We start from the raw sequence: 19,251 nt of genomic DNA on the forward strand, positions 1-19,251 counted from the left end.
AGTCAGGAATTAGTCTGTAATTGTTGTGACAGCAGGGGGGGGGGCCCCATCCTTGGGTGGGCTGTGTGGGGCCCTGCTGTGACCGTGTGGGGACCATATGGGACCGCAGGGGACAGCGCTGGCTCTGGCCGGGGAGGGGGGGCTAGGGCTGGGCATGAGGAGGCCTTGATAGGTGTTGACAGGGCGCGATCATGCACGTCAGGTTAATTAGGTGGCATCATTTTCAGCATAATTGCGCAGAACAGGTCAGTAGATAATTAGTGACTTTTGTCCGCGTCAGACAGCTGCGGGTGGATGGTAGGGGTGGAGGGACAGGATAATTTTAAAAATCACACCAGGAGCTCAGGGATGGGCCCCACCACCATCTCTACTCAGACCCTAGGTGGGTGTTTCCTGCCCTCCATGGCTCCAGGATTAAAATCTGAACCACTTCGTACCCTTTCCTCGTTTTATATAGATATATGTTTGTGTCATCATCATGTATAATTACTCATTTTTTCTCCCATAAGGCATCTGACACAGACCCAGAATCTGGTAAGCTACTGTGGAAAAACTGGGCCTTTGTCACACTCAGTAGCCCTGAAGACATCCGTGCTCCCGAGCGTGCTGGTCAGAGCAGCAGGACATTTCCCCCACTCAGACATGCCCTCAGCAGCCCCTACCTCCATGCAAGAGCCCAGAGTGGCATGTCCCCTCGGTCCTCTGCTCCCCTAAAGAGCTGTGGGAAACCCGTGTACAGACACAGAGCTACACAAGGTGAGGGCAAACCCAACCTGCGTGAGAAAACTGTGTCACACGTGCCTCTCCATAAAAGCATGCACACAGGTATTTATGGCGTACCTCAGGCAGGGTGCCTTCCCACCCTGCCTCTCCTCGCCCCCGCGCAGTCATACCAGTCGGCCTGGCTCCCCGGAGGCACTGCACCTCTCACCCCGCTGCGAACCTGCACCTCCATCCTGCTAATGACACAGCAGCCGAGCTGCCACGGGACAACATGACTCCAGAAGCTGCTGCCTGGGAAAAAAAAAAAAAAAAAAAAAAAAAGAAACCAACCAAACAGCCCTAAATATGCACAATCAAGTGATGAGTGTTTGTATTTCTGATGCTTTGAGGCCAGCTCACAACCCTCCCTCCACATAATATTCAGGATGTTTGGGAAGGGGTATTTTTCTTTTAATAGGATGGCGTAGTCACAAAGCTTTAAGGAAATAAATGAGTGAATCGTCCATGGTAATAGCAACATACTACGAACGGGACACGGTGACGAAGTTCAAGTCTATTTTTAAACCTGCCTGGTAGCATGTAGGTGCAGACAAGAGTCTACGACCCTTTCTGCTATTCTGAAGCTATGGATATGGCTGATGTCTCTGTCCCAGTTCAACGTCAGAACTGTTTTTGCTCCCCAACGAATACTATGGGAAGACAGAGAAGCCTCGAGCTGTTTTGAAGATTGTGCAACGATGCTTGGGAACCTACCTGCTTTTGCTTGAGTGCTTTCCTCACATTTCACAGGATGCGACAGGAAGGGAAATACAACCGAATCGGACGGCCCTGGTAATTGGACTCAAATGCTTCAAATGCCCTGGGGGTGAGGTGGGTGCCTCTCAGATAAGCAATCTAATCAGCTTTGCACTTGTGTCCCATCTGGAAACAGATTGTTGCCGAAGTACACCACCACCTGAGAAGCAAGCTTCAGGTTTTTTTTGAAGATAATTGTACCAACGAAATCAGGGAGTGTGAATTTGCCTGAGGTAATAAGATCTCTTTATTTTTATTCATAGTTAATTCATTCAGCTGAGGCGATTTCATGCCAGAATGCAGTCTTCAAACAAGAAGGACGATTGCACTCCCTGTGCCGCGCATATGCATGGTGCCTGCCTGGCAGATCGACTGCTGCGACAAAGAGCCATGAGCCACTCCAGACACATGGGCAAGATAAGGAAAAGGCTGGAAGAGATCAAGAACCAGTGCCCGAAGCTGACAAAAGCAGATTTCAGCCACAACGAAAGTATAAGGTTGGCCACCGATGCCTTCTTGGATGGTGGGACAGACTCCTACCTCGAAACTTTAAGCAAAGAGGGTGAGGTGGATTTCCTCTCCTCAGTGGAAGCTCAGTACATCAAGGATAATGCCAGGGAGTCTTTTTATGCACAGGAGTCCGTAGCTGCCGACGGGGCGGCTGCACCAAAGCAGAACGATGCTGGGTCGCTCCCTTCAGGGACCTACTTCCCCACCATTTCTGACAGCAGTGAGCCAGCTCTGCTGCACACGTGGATTACAGCAGAGAAGCCTTATTTAAAGGAAAAATCCACTGCCACTGTGTATTTCCAAACAGAGAAGAACAGCAACATTAGAGACATCATACGCCGGTACATCAACAAAACCACTCAGGTATGGGAAGAGAATTGCTGTTCCCTCTGCACTCGGTTGTCTTTCTGCTCTTAAAAAGATCAGGTAAATGTGGTGTTTGATCTGAGCCAGCCTTGTGCCTCGCAGTGTAGCTTTGTTTTAGAAAGTGGCTCTAAAGATCCCATTGTTGAGCACAGACAGTGCTTTTTTTTTTTTCCCTCACACCAACATCTTTTTATGTTGGTGACTTGAAAAAATAAACATTCCCTCTTTTAAACTCCATTAACTCAGCAGAGCAAATGTGCCATAGAAAGGGCAGCTGGGCTCTGTACCTTCTAGTCCATCACCAACAGGATGGTTTGCTCTGCTTAGACCATTTCACCAGTAATGAGAATTAAGCTGTAGCGAGCTCTGAGCCATTTGTGATTGTTTCAGGGGAGATGTGGGTGAAGGGGAGCCCAAAGAGGAGCATGTGTGTCTGTTGTGCCAGCAGCCATCCCCAGAGGAAGGAAATTATTCAGAAAAAAAGACCTTTCATCCCTAATATATTGTCAGTGTCACTAAAAATGCCACGTGGGCTCCATACAGAGACTCTGCAGCGTAACTTGGCATGTGGGAAAGGTGCGGATGATGCCCCTGATAATAGACAAAGTGATGGGGGGGCTGCAGAGAGGTGCCAGCCACAAGCCAGGCTGCCCACGTGCTGGGAAACCAGAAGTTGAGCAGCTGGAGGGGCACAAAAATTCCCTCTCATGTGTTCTGGCAGCTCTCCTGTTTTCCTGGAAAAAAAAACCCTCTTTGAGATTTCAGGGCTGTGTTTACCATCATCCAGGAGCTTTCCCCTCGTATGAACTCGAGACACCACCAGCAGTTTCACAGGGGAACGGTCAGGAAGGAGCAAAACCAGGCTGCAGTGCCTACTGCCCGGCATAGGCTGCCGAGCCCACTGGCGCTGCGGACTTCGGCTTTATTATTCTGTAAGGGCAAGTGCTGGGTCTGACAATCCTGAGTGTAATGGCAGGGGAGAAGAATCCCCTCTGGCAACTGCCCTGTTTACAGCACATCAGGGGAATTACAGATCAGTCATTTTAAGTTAGCGGCATCCGAAAGATACAGCAACAGAAGAAATGTCTCTGGAATAGTAAAATAAGCATCAATGAAGTATCAACCCAGGCCAATTTTCTGTCTCAAGAGGAGAAAACTTGTAAGGGAAAAAGTGGGAAGCGTAATATAAATCCATGGTTCACATGAACTTCTATAACCATCTAATTTACATTACAAGAGGGTGCTGGGGCAACACTTACACACAGTATGCATTTGACAGCTGCTTTTTGAGTACAGCTTTTCAATGGCAATATTTATTAATTGGTATTTGGTAAGGACCCATCCTGGGTAACCTAGTATTTGATATATCCATTATCAACTTAAACAACAGAATAAAGACTATGTTTGTGGATGACATCAAACTGCAAAGGATTGGTGAGTAGTACTATAATCTTAACACATCTGCAGAATAGGCACAAATCATAAAATGAAATTTGGGCAAAAGAAGCAAAAGTACTGCAAGTAAGAGAGTAAAGTCAGGTGCAGAAATAGAAACCGGGAACACCTGGTGAAAAAGCAGTACTAGAGAGAGTGGGCTGGAGCTACAGTGAGGCTGGATGCATAGTATGCCATTTAAAAAAGGCAAGGTGAGTTAACAGTAAGTGTGGATGTGAGACATTGGACATAATTGTGCCAGTTACCTAGCACTGGCACGGCCCTTCCTGAAGCACCGTGCTTTAGCAGCAGAAGGAAGGTGGAGCCTTGCTGCTCTGCAAATGATTTGGCTTGCCTGAACAGGATGCTGGCCACGCAGGATGTGCTTAGTCTTGTGGGATTTTCTCGTGGGTGCGAAGGGAATAAACTCACTGGCAAGTGTGGGAACAGGCTTTGGAGTAAGATTCAGTGCAAGTTGGAAGCAATTAGTAAGACAGATCTGAAGTTTGTTTTGGTTGAAGATGATACCCAGAATGCAACTATCAGGGGTTCTTTCTCTAGTCAATGGAGAAACAGGCACCTTCTGAAGACAAGTCAGGTATTAGCTGGGCAGAATTGCCCTGGGGAAATTACCTTTTCCGTGAACAATAGCAAATGTCAGTGAAGACCTGCACCTTCAGGAGCCAGTGCCACTGAGTGTAGGGGCTAGAGTACAGAAGTGGTTTTATATCACATTTACAGTTACATTGATCCACACTGGCTGGAGGCTGTGCATTTAAGTAGCTGTCTGCTTCTATGCCCAGTCCTGAGACTTTTACACACTGTCCTGCCAATTGTGAATGGAAAAGAATGGATGTATGGTTAAATTGAAACAGTTAAGTTTATGAAACAGCATTAAAAAAACCCAAAACAGATGGAGCTGTTTCAGTCTGCCACCCCACCACTACCACCAGAGTGAGAATTTAAAGCCAGGACCGTTCCAGGTGTAAGTCATAACAGACAAAGCATCATACAGTGATTCTTGCATTTTAAATGCATGTGACTTAGGAAAGTTAGTCAGCCATTTGGCAAGGGCTGCAGTCTCTTGAATTTTTAGCTGCATCCTTATTATTCTCCGATTAGCGCTTCAATGTACTTCCTAGTGCTGAAATCTCACCTACAAATTCATGGGTCATCTTGTGTTTATTAAAAGAGCTTAACTGAAGTGTGTATGTTGCATGTTATATTGGCTTTTTATGAGCAATAAAACAATGAAGCGACATGTCTTATTGATTCACTGATTCAGAAACTTAGGGAGAAAACCAGAGGAAATATCCACGTGTATCTCTGAAGATTTGTGTTTGTTGTAATATTTTTTTAAAACCAGATAAACTACATTTCAGTGGCCTTAAAGGCAAAGTTAAATCATGTCAAATGACTCTGCTAATGCCTATGCTTTTTTTCCCCTAGGTGCTAGCTATCGTGATGGATGTGTTCACAGACACTGAGATTCTCTGTGACCTCCTGGAGGCAGCTAACAAGCGCATGGTGTTTGTCTACTTGTTGCTTGATCATGGCAATATAAATCTCTTCTCAGAGATGTGTGACAAGTTGCAAATTGCTGAGGATCTCTTCAAGGTACTGTGGCTCTGTGAAGCTCTTAGGCTCAGATTTGTCTGCCTAACTTTAGGTACTCTGAGCTAGAGGTATGGTTATGCTAGGGCCAGTCCACCTTGTAATTAAAAGGGAGCAAGAGATTTCCAGAGGAACATTAGTGCACGTAATTCCTCTCTGGAGATGTGTACATTTTCCCATGGATGTTATAGGAAATTAAGGCATTTCCATTAGGGCCTTAGATGAGATGAATCTGGGTCCTGAAGTCTTAAAAAAGAGCTTAAGTCCCTTAGTAGAGTTATCTAACAGAAGCATTGCAACTGCTTCCGTTTAGTAACTGTGGTCTGTTTAGTAACTCAGCAGCTGTGGTCTGGCAGCCACGGGTAGCAGGCACACAAAACTCTTCTGCATGGCAATACTTTGGTTGCACTAGGTGGTTTCCGATAGGTGGTTTCTGATGTTAAAGCTCTGTTTTGAAGATAATGGCTCAAATGTAGTTGGCTGTTAGCTTAGTCCACCTTCATCTCTGCTGGAGCAAACTTATCTTAAAAATAACCTCCAAGGGACCATTTCAGTTGTTGTCTGAGATGCTGTAGGGCACCTGGAGCATCTTTGTGGGGATGGCTGGTACTGTGGAGGCAACAGTCTTCTGGAACGGCAGCTGAAGGGCAGGCAGGAGACCTGAGGGCATCTTACGTGCACCAGACACCTGTGTTTCAACAGCTGAATTCCACCCCAAATGTACAAAGAAACTGAAATTAATAAAACATGCTTATAACTGTGTTTGCATGTCTGTAAAGCCCCACTACTTAGGAAGAACAAGCCTGTGCTGTTCATTTAAGTATGCTGCTACAACACACAGGCTTCAACAATGTGTGAGCCAAATTCTTGGTGCCACTCATTTACCAAGGCCTTGATTCTGCAAAGTGTGTGTCCAGAGAGCAGGGTCAGGTCTGGGTGCCTGGCCTGCCTGAAATGCACTCGCTCAGGTACGAGGACAGTGCAGAGCATCGTATGGGCCAAACTGAGCTTCTCGGCTCACACGTGTACTCGCGTCCGATCCTGCAGGGCAGCACTCCTGTGGGCACCACTGGAGGAGCAGCATGTATTCCTGGCAGGCCCACGTGGATTGGGAAAGCAGACATTTTGCCCTGCTGTATTGTGCCACAGCCAATGTAAAACAAGAAAACTAAAGCAAATTGTTGCTGGGCTGTGAGTGGAAGTAACAGACTGCTCTCAGCTATGGACACATACAACCTTTTGGTTGGGGTAGCATCAGTTACTGTTCCACAGCACAGCTCCATCTGCGTGAATTTCCACGCAGGTTTATATCCCCACTGAAACAAATAACCCTGCGGCAGGTGAGAGAGCTTGGCTAGGTTTCCTCTAGCCCCAGACCTTCAAATATAACACTGGAGAGTCCATGAAGAAATCGTAACAGACGCTGGGGAAGTGAAGAGCTAAAGGCAGTGGGAGGAAAGGGCCCTTCTGATTTTTAAACTTAGAAAAACGTAATTTACTCCTTTTTTTCTTTACAGAATATTTCAGTCCGTAGTGTTACTGGAGAGGTTTACTGTGCCAAATCAGGCAGAAAATTTTCAGGACAAATACAAGAAAAATTTCTTATCTGTGACTGGAGATACGTGCTTTCTGGATCTTACAGGTGAGTTAAGTCATTACAGTTCATGTCTAGGTGCTCTTTTGTGGTTTTTAATATTATTTCATAAAAAAGTATCACGGAAATTTTTGTACGGGTGAGAAAGTTTTTTTGAACAAAAATCCCTTATGTTTTCAAATATGTGTAATTTTTCAATAATCCATTTAACTTGTTTTAAAGCTGATGTTAGTTCTTTGTGGAGTGTAGTATTTAATTTAAATGTTCAGAAACTAATGTAAACAACCTTGCTGGTGTAGCCCTGGAGAACTAGAAATGTGTATAGCTTAATATTATGCTTCCTCATTGTTTGGGCCTCAGATGCGGTGATCATGAGACATGATACATTTCCATCTCCCTTGGGATCCTTTAATGTAGCATATGTCACTCAGCTTATCTGAGGATTTCTTCTCTGTATGACAAGTTTGGTGATTAAAGGTAAAACAGAAACACTTTAGAGACTTACTGTTTTTTTCTTGTGTCATTAACAGGTAGGAAGTATGTATCTACGTGACTCTTACATTTTTTTTTTTTTTTTTTGGTGAGCTGAGTCTGTTAACTCTCCACTTTTGTGCTGCTGTAATTATTTCAGGTAGAGGATGTAGCATTTCAACAGTTGGGTTTTTAATTAAGATCCAAGATCCTCCAGTCATGGAATTTCAGGAGACTGAGTTTGCATCAAATCAATGAAGTTCCTAAGCCTCATGGCTACATAGATAAGCTTCACAAATGACCGAGTGTATCCTAGAAATCCAGATGCAAAAATACAAGAGGTGATTATTTAATTAAAATGATTAAATTGTTTTTCTTAATCCTAGTTTATGATTTGGAAGTTTAAATGCCTCTAGTCTGATAAAAGTGTGTCACCAGGAAGATTACATAACTATAGTAACAAAGGTAAAAGTGAATATGTAGGGTTAGCATAGGCTACAGGAGCTCAGCTGTCCACAGAGGCAGGCATCTAGCTTTTGTTCAGTTTCCAAATGAACCATCAGACAAAAACGAGTGATCATTCAGTGTTTTTTGTTGCATTTTTTATTTTATTGGCCACTCTGTGATTTTCTTGATCTTTCAGGGTTTTTTTAGTCCCTCACCAAAAATGTGTAGAAATGCAAGAGCAGATTTATATATAGAGTAGAAGTGAAGGATGTGTGGGAGAAGAGGGACAGAACAAGATCTATTTTCTCTAGCCAAGAAGCTTCCTTTTGGTTTCTCTTTTCAGTACTAAAAAGAATAAAACCAAAGTCCTGTGCAGAGTCACTTCTGTCATTCTCTACTGCTGTTGCAATATCTTGTAACCTCAAGAGCCTTGTCAAGCTACATAATCCCCTACCCAGCAAGCAAGCAGGGAGGGTGGTGAGGAACAGATCTATACACTGTTTACCTTCAGCATGCTCAGCACCGGTTTGCAGATTCACATGGGTTATAGCTTGCTATTGGTGCACGGCATTTATGTAGGCTTGCTAGCTCTCACTTTCTTAATCTGAAAGTTTTCTGTTATCTTTAAACCTTAACCACCAACCTCTGCAGGTATAAACAAGAATGATGTAAAACAAACTTCTGCAATGCATTTGTTGGAAATCAGGTTGGAATAGATCTTAAAACTAATACAAAAGATCTTTAATACAACAGCAAATTCCGTCTAAGTGTTGTGCTTTGCATGACTTCGTAATAGCAGTGGGGGGAACAGGGTGAGGAAATCAAATAGCCCTTCAGGACATACTGCTCTAAAAGGGACCCTGGCTCACTGTTTCTACCCAGAGTGTTTGGGCACACATTTGCCTAATGAACAATAAAGAGGATTGAAGCTGGCAACTAGTTAGAGGCAAAGGAACCAACACCGAGTCTGTGGCATCTTCTGCTCTGAAGTGGTTTTTAAAACCACGTTAAAAAACCATTGTCTTGGTCAGTGTGGGTAAGCATGGTCCTGCTGCACAGGGCAGACCAGGCCCTGAAGGCTGTTCCAGCCATGTGTCTGCACAAGTGCAGGCATGAGTAAGTGTTTTAAGTTACAGTTTTCCTCTCAATTTTTATTGCCAATGTCTATGGTGTAGGGTTAGGATGCAGTATTTCTTTTTGCTGTCTCTGTGTTAACTCTGCCCCATCCTATGATAACTGTGTTATTCCTTTTTTTTTTTTTTTAGATTAATTTGAAGTTAGATAGTGCATGAACTCTGCTCCTAAAGAAGGCAAAATGAAAACAGCAGCAAGCATAGACCTTGATCCTCAGGGGCAGCTGAGTACCTCCCTGGCTGCCATGCTGAAAGCCACCAGCCTCTTCAGAGCCAGTATCTGGCACTGGGGCGCTTTGCCAAGAGCATCCGTTCGGGAGGGGCAGACTTCTCATACAGATGTTATCCCACCAGCAGGCAGCACTAATGTGTAGGCTAATTCAAACCTGAGCTCAGCTGAAAAACCCAGTCCTTGGATTTCAGATTAAATGTGTGTAATGCTGCGTGTTACTGTAGCACTGTGAATGCCAGGGATGAGAGCATCCCTAATAAACTGCAGCTGCAGTAATGCAGAGGGTAGACTCGGAAAAACAAAAGTCCAGTGCAAATGAGGACTGGACAGGAGAGGTGGGTTTTGAGTCAGACAGTCATAAGTGAGAGGATCCAGAACAGGACATAGATTTTGTGACAAAGCCCTGGAAGGACAGCTGCAAATTATCTTCTTAATGACTGAATTTGTGATACAGCTTTGGCCCCAAGCTAGGCAGTACTTCTTTGTGCTTTCTCTTCCTTCTGATGTGCTTCACTCAAAGAGGCCTGCTAGAAGAATGATCCTTCTGGGCAGATAGTGACGATAGCAGACTTCTCTGAGCCTTTCCCAAAAGAACACTCGGAATGGTAAACTAAGGAGCAAAACAGGGCCTTAATCCTGAACAATTCATTGCCTCTTAGAATGAAGCTAATGAAAACCTGTTAAGTCTTTATGTCAAGTTTTGCTTTGTTCTTCAGCAAGTGCACAGAGTGTAAATTGCTGTGACTCACTACATGAAGTCCACAAACGTTTGTCTAAAATCTCACAGGTCTCACTTTGTTAATTTACAGCTGACCCATTTGCTATCAGCCCATGGAGAATCTTTGGGCTAGTAATTGGATCCAACTTTCTGTGTTAATAAGGGTTACAGATAAGACTGCTGAGCCACAAATGAGTATCTGTCCACCAGGTACTCCAGGAAGTTACACGTTAAATTATCAAAATGGGCACAAAAGTTTTTTGCTCTGATTTTGTTGGGTTTTAAAAAGCCATTTATGAATGTAGTTGATTTTTCTAAGCTTTCTTTTATAAACTAGATGTATCTCTAGCCCATAATGTATAAACCTGCCACTCCACACCTCAGCCCTTTCATTAGTATGTAACATTCAGCATAGATTTCCCAGGCTAATTGTGTGTGTTTTTATATTTATTCCTCCTTTATAATCTCCTTAACAGTTAGATGAAGGACATGCAAAGGTTGAGAGAGTGCTTCTTACTGCATACAGGCAATGTTGAGCTAGCAGAGCAGATGTTACCCCACAGCAGGGATTTTGCTTGCTGTGCTGTTTACCTCAGCTCCCAAGGTTTTGTCCGTATTTAGAGTGATTTGAACAAAGTGGATGAGCAGTGCCTCTGTTCTAGTAACCTACTGGGTATTTTCACATCCAATCATAAAATGTACAGTATATGTTGTAGGGTTGTCCAGTGGGATTGAACTAGTGATTTCTTCACACCTCCCCTTGCTCCTGAAGCACAAGTACAAAACCACTGTATGCCCCAAACCCAACCCTCTTTAAGAATGCTCTGGACAGGTAGATGTAAATTGTCTGTCTTTATTCCCTTAGCATCAGCTCAGGCTGTCAGTCCCACTGAGTTTCACAGGAGCTTTGTCAAAACATGACAAGAACAAGATTTAAAGTGCACACACCTACAGCCAAATCTGGCTCTCAGCAATCCTTGTGCAAATCCAGCGTAGCTAATAAAGTCACGGAGGAATAACCAGGGCAGACTTTTGCCAACACAGAATAACATCAGGTTCAAATCCAATGCTGCCCTGTATCCTCTGCTGCACACCTCGAGCCCCAGTCAGCTCAGGGAGTAATTACATTTCATTCTCTCAGCTATGCTCATTTTATTGGTGGTGCTGCTGCTCAGACAAGGCAGCCTGCACAGCACAATCAGGCTGGCTTGTGGCTTTGTAAAAGAGCACAGATCTATGTTTGTCAGGTGGATTAGGGAAGCGCATAAAAGAAAAATAATTTAAAAGCTATAGAGTGTCCTAAGGTGTGTCTCTGGACTACCAGAATGAAAACTACTGTGGTATTTCTCCCTTACTTTATAGGAAAGTAGGTGGGGTTTTTTTGAAAGGCTGCAGGAAATATTTATAATCTAATTTTCTCTGTAGTGAAGAAAATAAGCATTTGTCAGGTGTGGCAGTTTGTTTTGTGGGAATGGGATGTGACAGGGACATTGGGTTTTTATGTGTTTCTCTTGACCAATGCAGAAAAAGTATGGCAAAATGAAAACAAAGGGTGGTTATTTTTCACTAGTGTTTTTAAGGTTAGTTTTGAGAATTAGCAGTTGGCACAGAATTCTGCAGGGAAGGTACAATTTGTGTGTGTGCAGACAAGACATGGTAAGACCTGGATTTAAGCACTGTGCGTGGAAGAGAGGTACCCAAAAGAAGGGTCTAAACTCCTTTCCGTGGAGCAGACACCCAAACCTGGGTCTTGTACCTGACAGGCAGTGCTGCAGTGGATGTGGATCACCACACCCTGTAGGAGGTTGTATAACTTTACAAGGTTTCTTGAAGGTTTTAGAGGCAGCTGCAATAACAAAGTTTGATCCAAGTCAAAGAGCACTGATGTGAACTGACCTGAAATTCAACTGCGACACCATCTTCATCCTGTGTTTAGACAAGAAGCTTCAGCAGTAAAACACATTTGCCTTTCGCACCACCCCTGCGGGGATCTCCAGTTCCTAAGGGCTGATGTTAACACTAACCCTTACCTTGTCTCTCCTCCCAGTTTCACATGGTTATGCGGCCAGGTTCACCGCAACCTCCTCTCCAAGTTCACGGGTCAAGTTGTGGAGCTGTTTGATGAAGAGTTCCGACACCTTTATGCGCTGTCCAAGCCAGTGAGGGGACCAAAGTCTCCACCACGCACCATGCCCTTCCTCTTCAGCAAGAGCTGGGCCCCCCCGCGCAGCCTCCCCTACAGCGACGAGGGAAGCGCCAACACTCTTTCCGATCCGTTCAGCAGCCTCTCAGCTGGCAGCACCCACCAGGCCAAGCAAACCCCAAGAACTCTCATATTCAGCAGCAACTTCACCCCGCAGCCACCACTCCAGAGAGTTAATTCCTTCCACAGCTATGTCTCATTCACACCCCCCCCACCACAGGCAGCCATCCAGGCTAACTACTATCAGCCGCACTACGGGGCCGATAACTCTGCAGTTCTCTATAACAACATGAACATTTACAGACCCATAAGACTTAGGCAAGAGGAGCCAAACAGGACAGGGTTAAGCTCACCCTGGAGATGCCTCCACAAAGCTAACCTGTTTGCATAATAACCGCCTTGTTTTGAATTGCAAGTAAATGTAGTGAGGACCTGTTTAGCAATCACTTGTGTACTGATGAATATAGAAATTCTGTATAATACAAAATGAGGATGATTTCAAGCCTCTTGTTTTGTTTTGCTACTTATGGATGCTTCATTTCCCTAATTAAAAAGCCAAACTTGCTACCATGTAAACCTTGGGTGCTTCACAAGCCCAGGAAGAACACATCTAAATAATGCTGCTCACCGTGCAGCACTGCTGCTGCCTGTCACCTGCCCTTGGCAGCGTATCTGTGTAGCAGTAGATTTAGGTGATTACTGTTTTCCATAGGGCAGGCACCTGAAAGTGGGGAAAACACAGTTTATTACGCTACATTTTATGCACTTGCATAAGGAGACAGAAGGCTGCTATTTAAGTGCCAAACTGAGGCAATGTTGGCAGAAGCAGCCTACCTTTGTGCTGTCGTCTCACCTTAATCTTGGTTTAGGAGGACTCCTTTAGGTCTGACAGGGAAGCACAGTTTCTACCACTGCACTGCCACTGAGCTTTCTGCTTAAATGCAGATCAAGGACGTCTGTTCCCAGGGTTTCTAGGAAGGGGCCTACTAACTGTGACACGGACCGAGACCGACAATTCCGGTGACAGAGGACATCTTGCAGCCACCGTATGCTCGCTCCCACTCATTAGCAACTCGGGTGCCTTCCAGCACACTTTGTTACAAACCTCCAATCCCACTGGCTCAGAACAATTTTCCTTATTGCAGAGCTGCTCTTTAGATCCAGATTGGAAAATGAAGCTGAGTGAAGAAGTGAAGTCCTACTATTAACGCACCAGGACTGAGTTCCAATTCATTAATAGCATGTGGGTCTTAGAAATCCTCTCAGCAGCCATTTGATTGAACATTAATTTAGATGTAATGTTTTATTTCAGAGTTCTTCAAGGTTTCTAATTTTTAAAGAGAAACTGGGTGTCTGTAGTGCCAACTGAGTTACAGAGGGAATTACAGAGATTCATCAGCTTGAACCAAACCAGAAAAACTTTCTGCCAAATAATCCATGAAAATGAAGAAAGCTTCTGTAAGTGGAAAGCAAAAAATAGTAAGAAAATACATGAAACAGGATTTCCATCCAAATCCCAAAGTCACTAGATTCCCAACATCTGTTGATTTATCAGTACTTTTTTTTTTTTACACCTGCTTTATATCATCTTTCATCTGACTCCAACAGCAAACCTAAAAACATTTGCACATCTGGCCCATTTTGCCTGACTTCTCACCTGCTCAAAAAGGAATGTAATTTAATTATTTAGGCTGTGGATTATGAAACCTGTACGCAGCAGCAAGATCTCAGGTGAGCAAAGTTTCTCATCCTTGGAAGTGCAATCATTTTGAAAGACTACTGGTAAAGTTTACAGAACATTATAAAAGGTACAGGATGAACACATCCTCCTCTAGCTTCAGTGTGGACGTTTTACCTGTGATACCACATTTTGGAGTCCAGAATAACAATAAATTATTGCATATAATTGTAAATTCTGTACATAGCAACATTCTTCAGATTTCTTGGGAAGAAGGGAAAGTTTTCATTCCTGTGACAATTCTACTTATCTAAATATGGCAACCACTCAAATAAAAGAGATTAATTTAATTAAAATCCCTTTGAGAGTCATTTTGTTTCTTCATATTCTTTTGACTTGTGCACCTTGACTCTCTTCTCTTACAAAAGCTAAATGAGTTCCATACAGTCAGAGCTCAGGTGAAAAGGAAACATTTTTTTTCTTCTGAAATCAACAGGAACAGAAATAAACATATGTGTATGTCCCCAGCCTAATTAAGACTTTTCTTCTAAATTTGGTTCAGTTCCCTGATTGTGTTGTGCCCCAACTGAGGGTGGCACAGGGGGGGGGGGGGGGGGGGGGGGGGTTTATGGGGAGAAGTCTGTAGACCACTACCTCTGAAGCCTTCGTTTCCTCAGACCATGACCATGAAATCCCCGAACGAGCTCTTCTCATCTCTGTGGGGCAAGATAGTTTGCCTACAGAAATTTTGGAAAACGCAGCTAATGAAAGGGAGTTAAGGTGCAAGCTAATAACCCAGGAGTTAAGATAAGCTGATTTCAACTCTGGATCAGGGATAAAGTTTGTGCTAGTTCAGACGACCGCTGCACTTCAGCATCAGATGAATGGAATTTCAGTTTTGACAGAAAACAAACAGTTTACAATTTCAGCAATGAGTTATGCCAAAACTCCTAACAGCTTGATCACTCAGTGATGCGGGGAACATGTGGTTACAGGCAGCTGCAGAAACTACCTGTCAGGAAGGTCACGGCAGGATGCTGACATACCTCGTTCCGTGTGAGGGAAGGGCTCGAATTAACACTGGTACCATACAGTGCCCCCTCAGCAAGTCTGCGGGTGACAGCAAGCTGAGTGGTGCCGTTGATTCACCGGGGGGAGGGATAATGTCCAGAGGGACCTGGACAGGCTGGAGTCACCCCGTTTCCTCCTTCTGGCTCTGCCAGGGAACGTAAATCCTTGCCCTGCAGGCTCTGGCCCCTGGGGAAGAGCACCTGCCACATGGTGCCATCTGCTGCCCAGCACTGTGGCTTTCAGGTGGCCTCTTCTACAGCACCAACGGGAAAGACCAAGACTTAGTGCTTCCTGGCAGCACCTGCAGCCGACTGCTGGAGCAGAGTCCCTGCTGGCAGCAGGCCCTGCAAGACCTGGAGAGGCAACCTGGGGTCCTGGAGATGGAGAACCACTTCCTGAGACAGAGAAGTTCTCCAGAAGCGTGCAAGGAGGCAGAGAGGTTCCAGCAGAGAAATGCTCAGCTAGCTGCCCTCACTGAGCGGCTGAAAGAAAGATGCAGGCAGCTGCAGGTCACCATCAGGCAGCTGATGCACACTCCAGTGCCACTGCCCAGCCAAAGCTCCGCTGAGGAACTGGGCATGAAATCATTTCCTCAGCAGAGGGCTGGAGAAAGGAGAGAGCCTGCCAGAGCTTTGCTGGCACAGGACCAGCAGAATTAAGTTGTGCCAAAGGTGGCTGAGGAGCTCCAGGCCCAACTGGCTGCAGACAAGGGCTCATATTATGTGAGCAGCCTCAGTCAGAGGTGTGAGGAGCTAGAGGTGCAGCTTCTGGAGATGACAGATGAAAACACCAGACTGGATGAAGAAAATTCTCACCTCTGTGGGCAGATGCTCTGGGCAGAAAAGGTTCAAGCTGAAAACACTGACCTGGAACAGACGTGAGTGGAGAGGAGGGAAATGCTGCCATCCAAGCCATCAGCCATCTGCAAACCTGATGGGAAGTTGCAGAGCACAGACTGAAAGCCCCGAGACATGGCAAAAAGTGCTCAGAGAGAAATAAAAAGGGACCATGGAGAAGCCAACTGTTTTGAGCCCAGGTGAGTGAACCAGAGAATCGGTTTCAGGGCCCCTCAGAGTCAGCTTGGGCAGAGGCCAGTCCTGGGTCCTGCCTTCTTTCAGAGGAGGACCCCGCAAGTGAGACCGAAGAACCAGTAGCAGACAAACAGTCTGTCATCCTGCAGGCTCTGGGACAAGAACTGGGAAAGCTTCAAACATTCATAGCTTGGTACAGCTACAATCCTTTTGATGGTGGCAGTGGGCAGCCTGAACTAGCTTCCTCTAACTTCTAGACAAGCTGTTTATGTCCTTGGGCGGGGAGAGAGCTGGTGGATGGCACAAGAGGATTCATCCCCTCTACTTTTGCTGAAGAAGATTCAGACGTTGACCTGCAAAACAAGAACTGGAATGATCCTTGTTATTACATGTTTGGTCTCTCGCCTATTTTGCAGGAAGATGAAGAGCATCTAGATGTGGGTGGAGGGGGCTAAAAAGCATAAATAAATGTAGCCCGTATCAACCTCCAGAATATTTACAAAGTGAACTTAAAAGTGATTTTTTCTGTAGACTTCTATATTTTGTGGAAGGGGGGGACCTCTGTAGGGCAGCAGGGGCCTCCAGTGGGCCCCAGCAAAGCCCAGACGAGGCCCCAAGGCAGTCTTGAGGGGAATTAAGGGTGCAAAGCTCCCTGCTGAGCCCAGCTATTGTCCTGGAGTGCTCTGGAGGGTCATTTGGGGCCTGCACAAGCCCCTGCAGAGCCCAGGTCAGGCCCTGGGGTACTCTGGAGTGTAATTATGGCCCCACATGGGTCCCTGCAGAACACAGCAAAGGCCCCTAGGGCTTTCCAGACAGCACCTCTGCCATTAGAGCAACACTGCTGTTAGCAGCACTGGGGACCCTCCTCTCGGGGCTGGTTGGTGTCTTCACCGTGAGGAGCAGAAAGAAGCAAAACAGCAAGTGGCATTGCCCAAGGGACCATCTGTAGGCATTGCTCACACACCAGCATGTGTTTCCAGGGCACCTCAAACCCACTGCTGCCCACGCGTTCGCACCCTGGAAGCAAGCTGGATGAATAGGCTGGGCTTGGCCAGGCTTTCCAGAGCGTCCCCATGTCCTTTCCCCAGCCCAAACCGGCCCTGCAGGTCTTCTGGCTCAGCAATGCTTCTGCTGCTGGCGTCCTTCAAGTGTTGCCCATTAAAGCACTTGAGTCTGATGCCTGGCCGTGTGCCTGCTACTGGAGGTAGCATGGGGGTGGTGAGTGTGCAATCGCTGCCCACACAGAAAGCACCCAGAGGAGCACGGGCTCAAGGACGTCCCCTGTGCTTGCTGCTCGTGCTCCTTGGGAGCGTTTCACTGACTGCTTCTTCCACAGGCTGCTTCCAGTCACTAGGGACTTCACCTGACTGCCATAACTTTTCAAATATCGTGGAGAGTTGCTTGGCAACTACATCAGTCAGTTTCCTCAGGACTCTGGCACACATCTCCTCAGGTCCCACAGACTTATGTATGTTCAGGTTCTGCAGGTAGTCATGAACCTGATCTTCCCTTAGAGTGGGATGGACTTTGCTCCCCCAGCCCCTGCCTCGAGAGGTGTGGGAAGAGAGGTTGCCAGTAAAGACTGAGGCAAAAAAGTTGAGTAGCTCAGCTTTCTCATCATCCATTGCTACCAGTTTGCTGGTTCTTCCACAGGCTACTTTTTTAAAAAAGAAAACAAACCAACAGAGCACCCTGGTCTGCCCTTGTTGTTCCTCTTAGAAAATAAAGAGCACCCAGGCGTTCTTCCTTCCTGGACCACCGCACACCAAGTAGATTTCGACTGGAGATAAGGAAGAAATTTTTTACTGTGAAGAAGGTGAGGCTCTGGAACAGGTTGCCCAGAGAAGGTGTGGATGCCCCATCATTGTCACTGTTCACCATCAGGTTGGACGGGGCTTTGAGTAACCTGGTCTAGTGCAAGATGTCTCTGCCCATGGCAGGGGGGTTGGACCTAGATGATCTTTGAAGGTCCCTTCCAACCCAAACCATTCTATGATTCTGTAATGGAGAAAACTGTGTTAATGTTGCTAGTTACAGCGCTAACACGTTCCCTCACCTCAAAGCCAGCTGTATTCAAACACTCGATAGCAAGACACACAATTAGATTGTGTTTGTACACGGGAATCATTTCAGAAACATCAGAATCAGGGTCAGAGGGTCCTTCCCAAAGCGTCTCTAACATGAGCAAGTGTTAAAATAACAAAATCAAACCTCAGTAACTGTTAATGGATTCTCACTTGTAGTTTGCAATACTAAAATTTGCTATTTAACTCAGCATGGAGTACTGGTGCATGTACTAATACCAATAATAATATCGTAAGAGCCAAAACATGAAGAAATCTATTACAGGCAGATGTAGAATTGTGCAGAACATAGAAGCAATGATGTGGCATTCAAATAAAAGATGGAAATGCAAATCCCCTTGTGCAATATGATCAGAAATAAGAAAACTGAAGATAGAAACAGCATGCCAAAAAAGCGAGAAGCAGGCCAAAAAAGGAGGAATTGAAGTAGCTGAGATGAGAGATAGTCAGGCACAAGTGGGACAAAGGAATATTTCATAGCCCCAGTGAAATAAACACTGGGTATTTGGAACAGTAACTATGCGACATGTTCTGAACAACATTCATGTTGTTTCCTCTGAGTAGTTAAAAACAACGTTTTTGCTTCATTGTTATGTTTGAGAAAATACTGCCTGTTCTTAAGAACTGCAATTTGCCTTCCACTCCTGGAACCAGTGGGGAGTTAACTGTTGTGCTTCCAGTCTAAGAAACAACCTCAAGTCAAACAATCTGTACACCCACCAAAGTCCCTGAATCACCTCGGCTAGCCACTGTGTATTTTGGACATCACGGTCACAAAATTACAACATTTGGCAAGCACTTAATTTGCTGCTAAAGCAGCTACAAAGCTATTTCTACCTTCTAAACTGTGGAGCCAAATCATCTGGCAAGTTCCCATGAAATATCTATACAGACCTGGTTCCACAGAGCTGTGTTCTGGTGTCCTAACTACTGAACCTATCCGAGAGTTGTGGCAGAACAAATTACATGTGGCTACTCATGACTGTAAGTTTAAGGAGAAACCAGGTGAAGTCCCTGTTCCAGTTTTTTGCTGACATATTTGGCATTAAGCTTTCCACATTTGCTCTGTCTTTGCTATAAGACATTCTACTGTTGATGCCAACATTGTAATTAATTTACAGCACATTGTGGACAGTCTCTACTGAAA

At 45.3% G+C, this 19,251-nt stretch overlaps 1 protein-coding gene across 2 annotated transcripts; it reads left to right on the forward strand.

Annotated features, from left to right (window-relative positions):
* Positions 1–1,242: 1,242 nt before the first annotated feature.
* On the forward strand, positions 1,243–17,684 carry FAM83A (family with sequence similarity 83 member A). 2 transcript variants are annotated; one of them, XM_026842554.1, is made up of 5 exons: positions 1,243–1,593; positions 1,782–2,391; positions 5,278–5,445; positions 6,960–7,084; positions 12,085–17,684. In XM_026842554.1, the coding sequence occupies exons 2-5, from the start codon at positions 1,816–1,818 to the stop codon at positions 12,629–12,631; spliced, it is 1,416 nt and encodes a 471-aa protein (XP_026698355.1). In that variant the 5' UTR covers positions 1,243–1,593; positions 1,782–1,815; the 3' UTR covers positions 12,632–17,684. The 2 variants fall into 2 exon arrangements, with proteins under 2 accessions (XP_026698355.1, XP_026698354.1); XM_026842553.1 differs by lacking the exon at positions 1,243–1,593 and having other exon boundaries at positions 1,745–2,391.
* The last annotated feature ends 1,567 nt before the right edge of the window (positions 17,685–19,251 follow it).

The sequence above is a fragment of the Athene cunicularia genome (assembly GCF_003259725.1).
Source record: "Athene cunicularia isolate RWA chromosome 2 unlocalized genomic scaffold, athCun1 chr2_part1, whole genome shotgun sequence".
NCBI classification, from domain to species: Eukaryota; Metazoa; Chordata; class Aves; order Strigiformes; family Strigidae; genus Athene; species Athene cunicularia.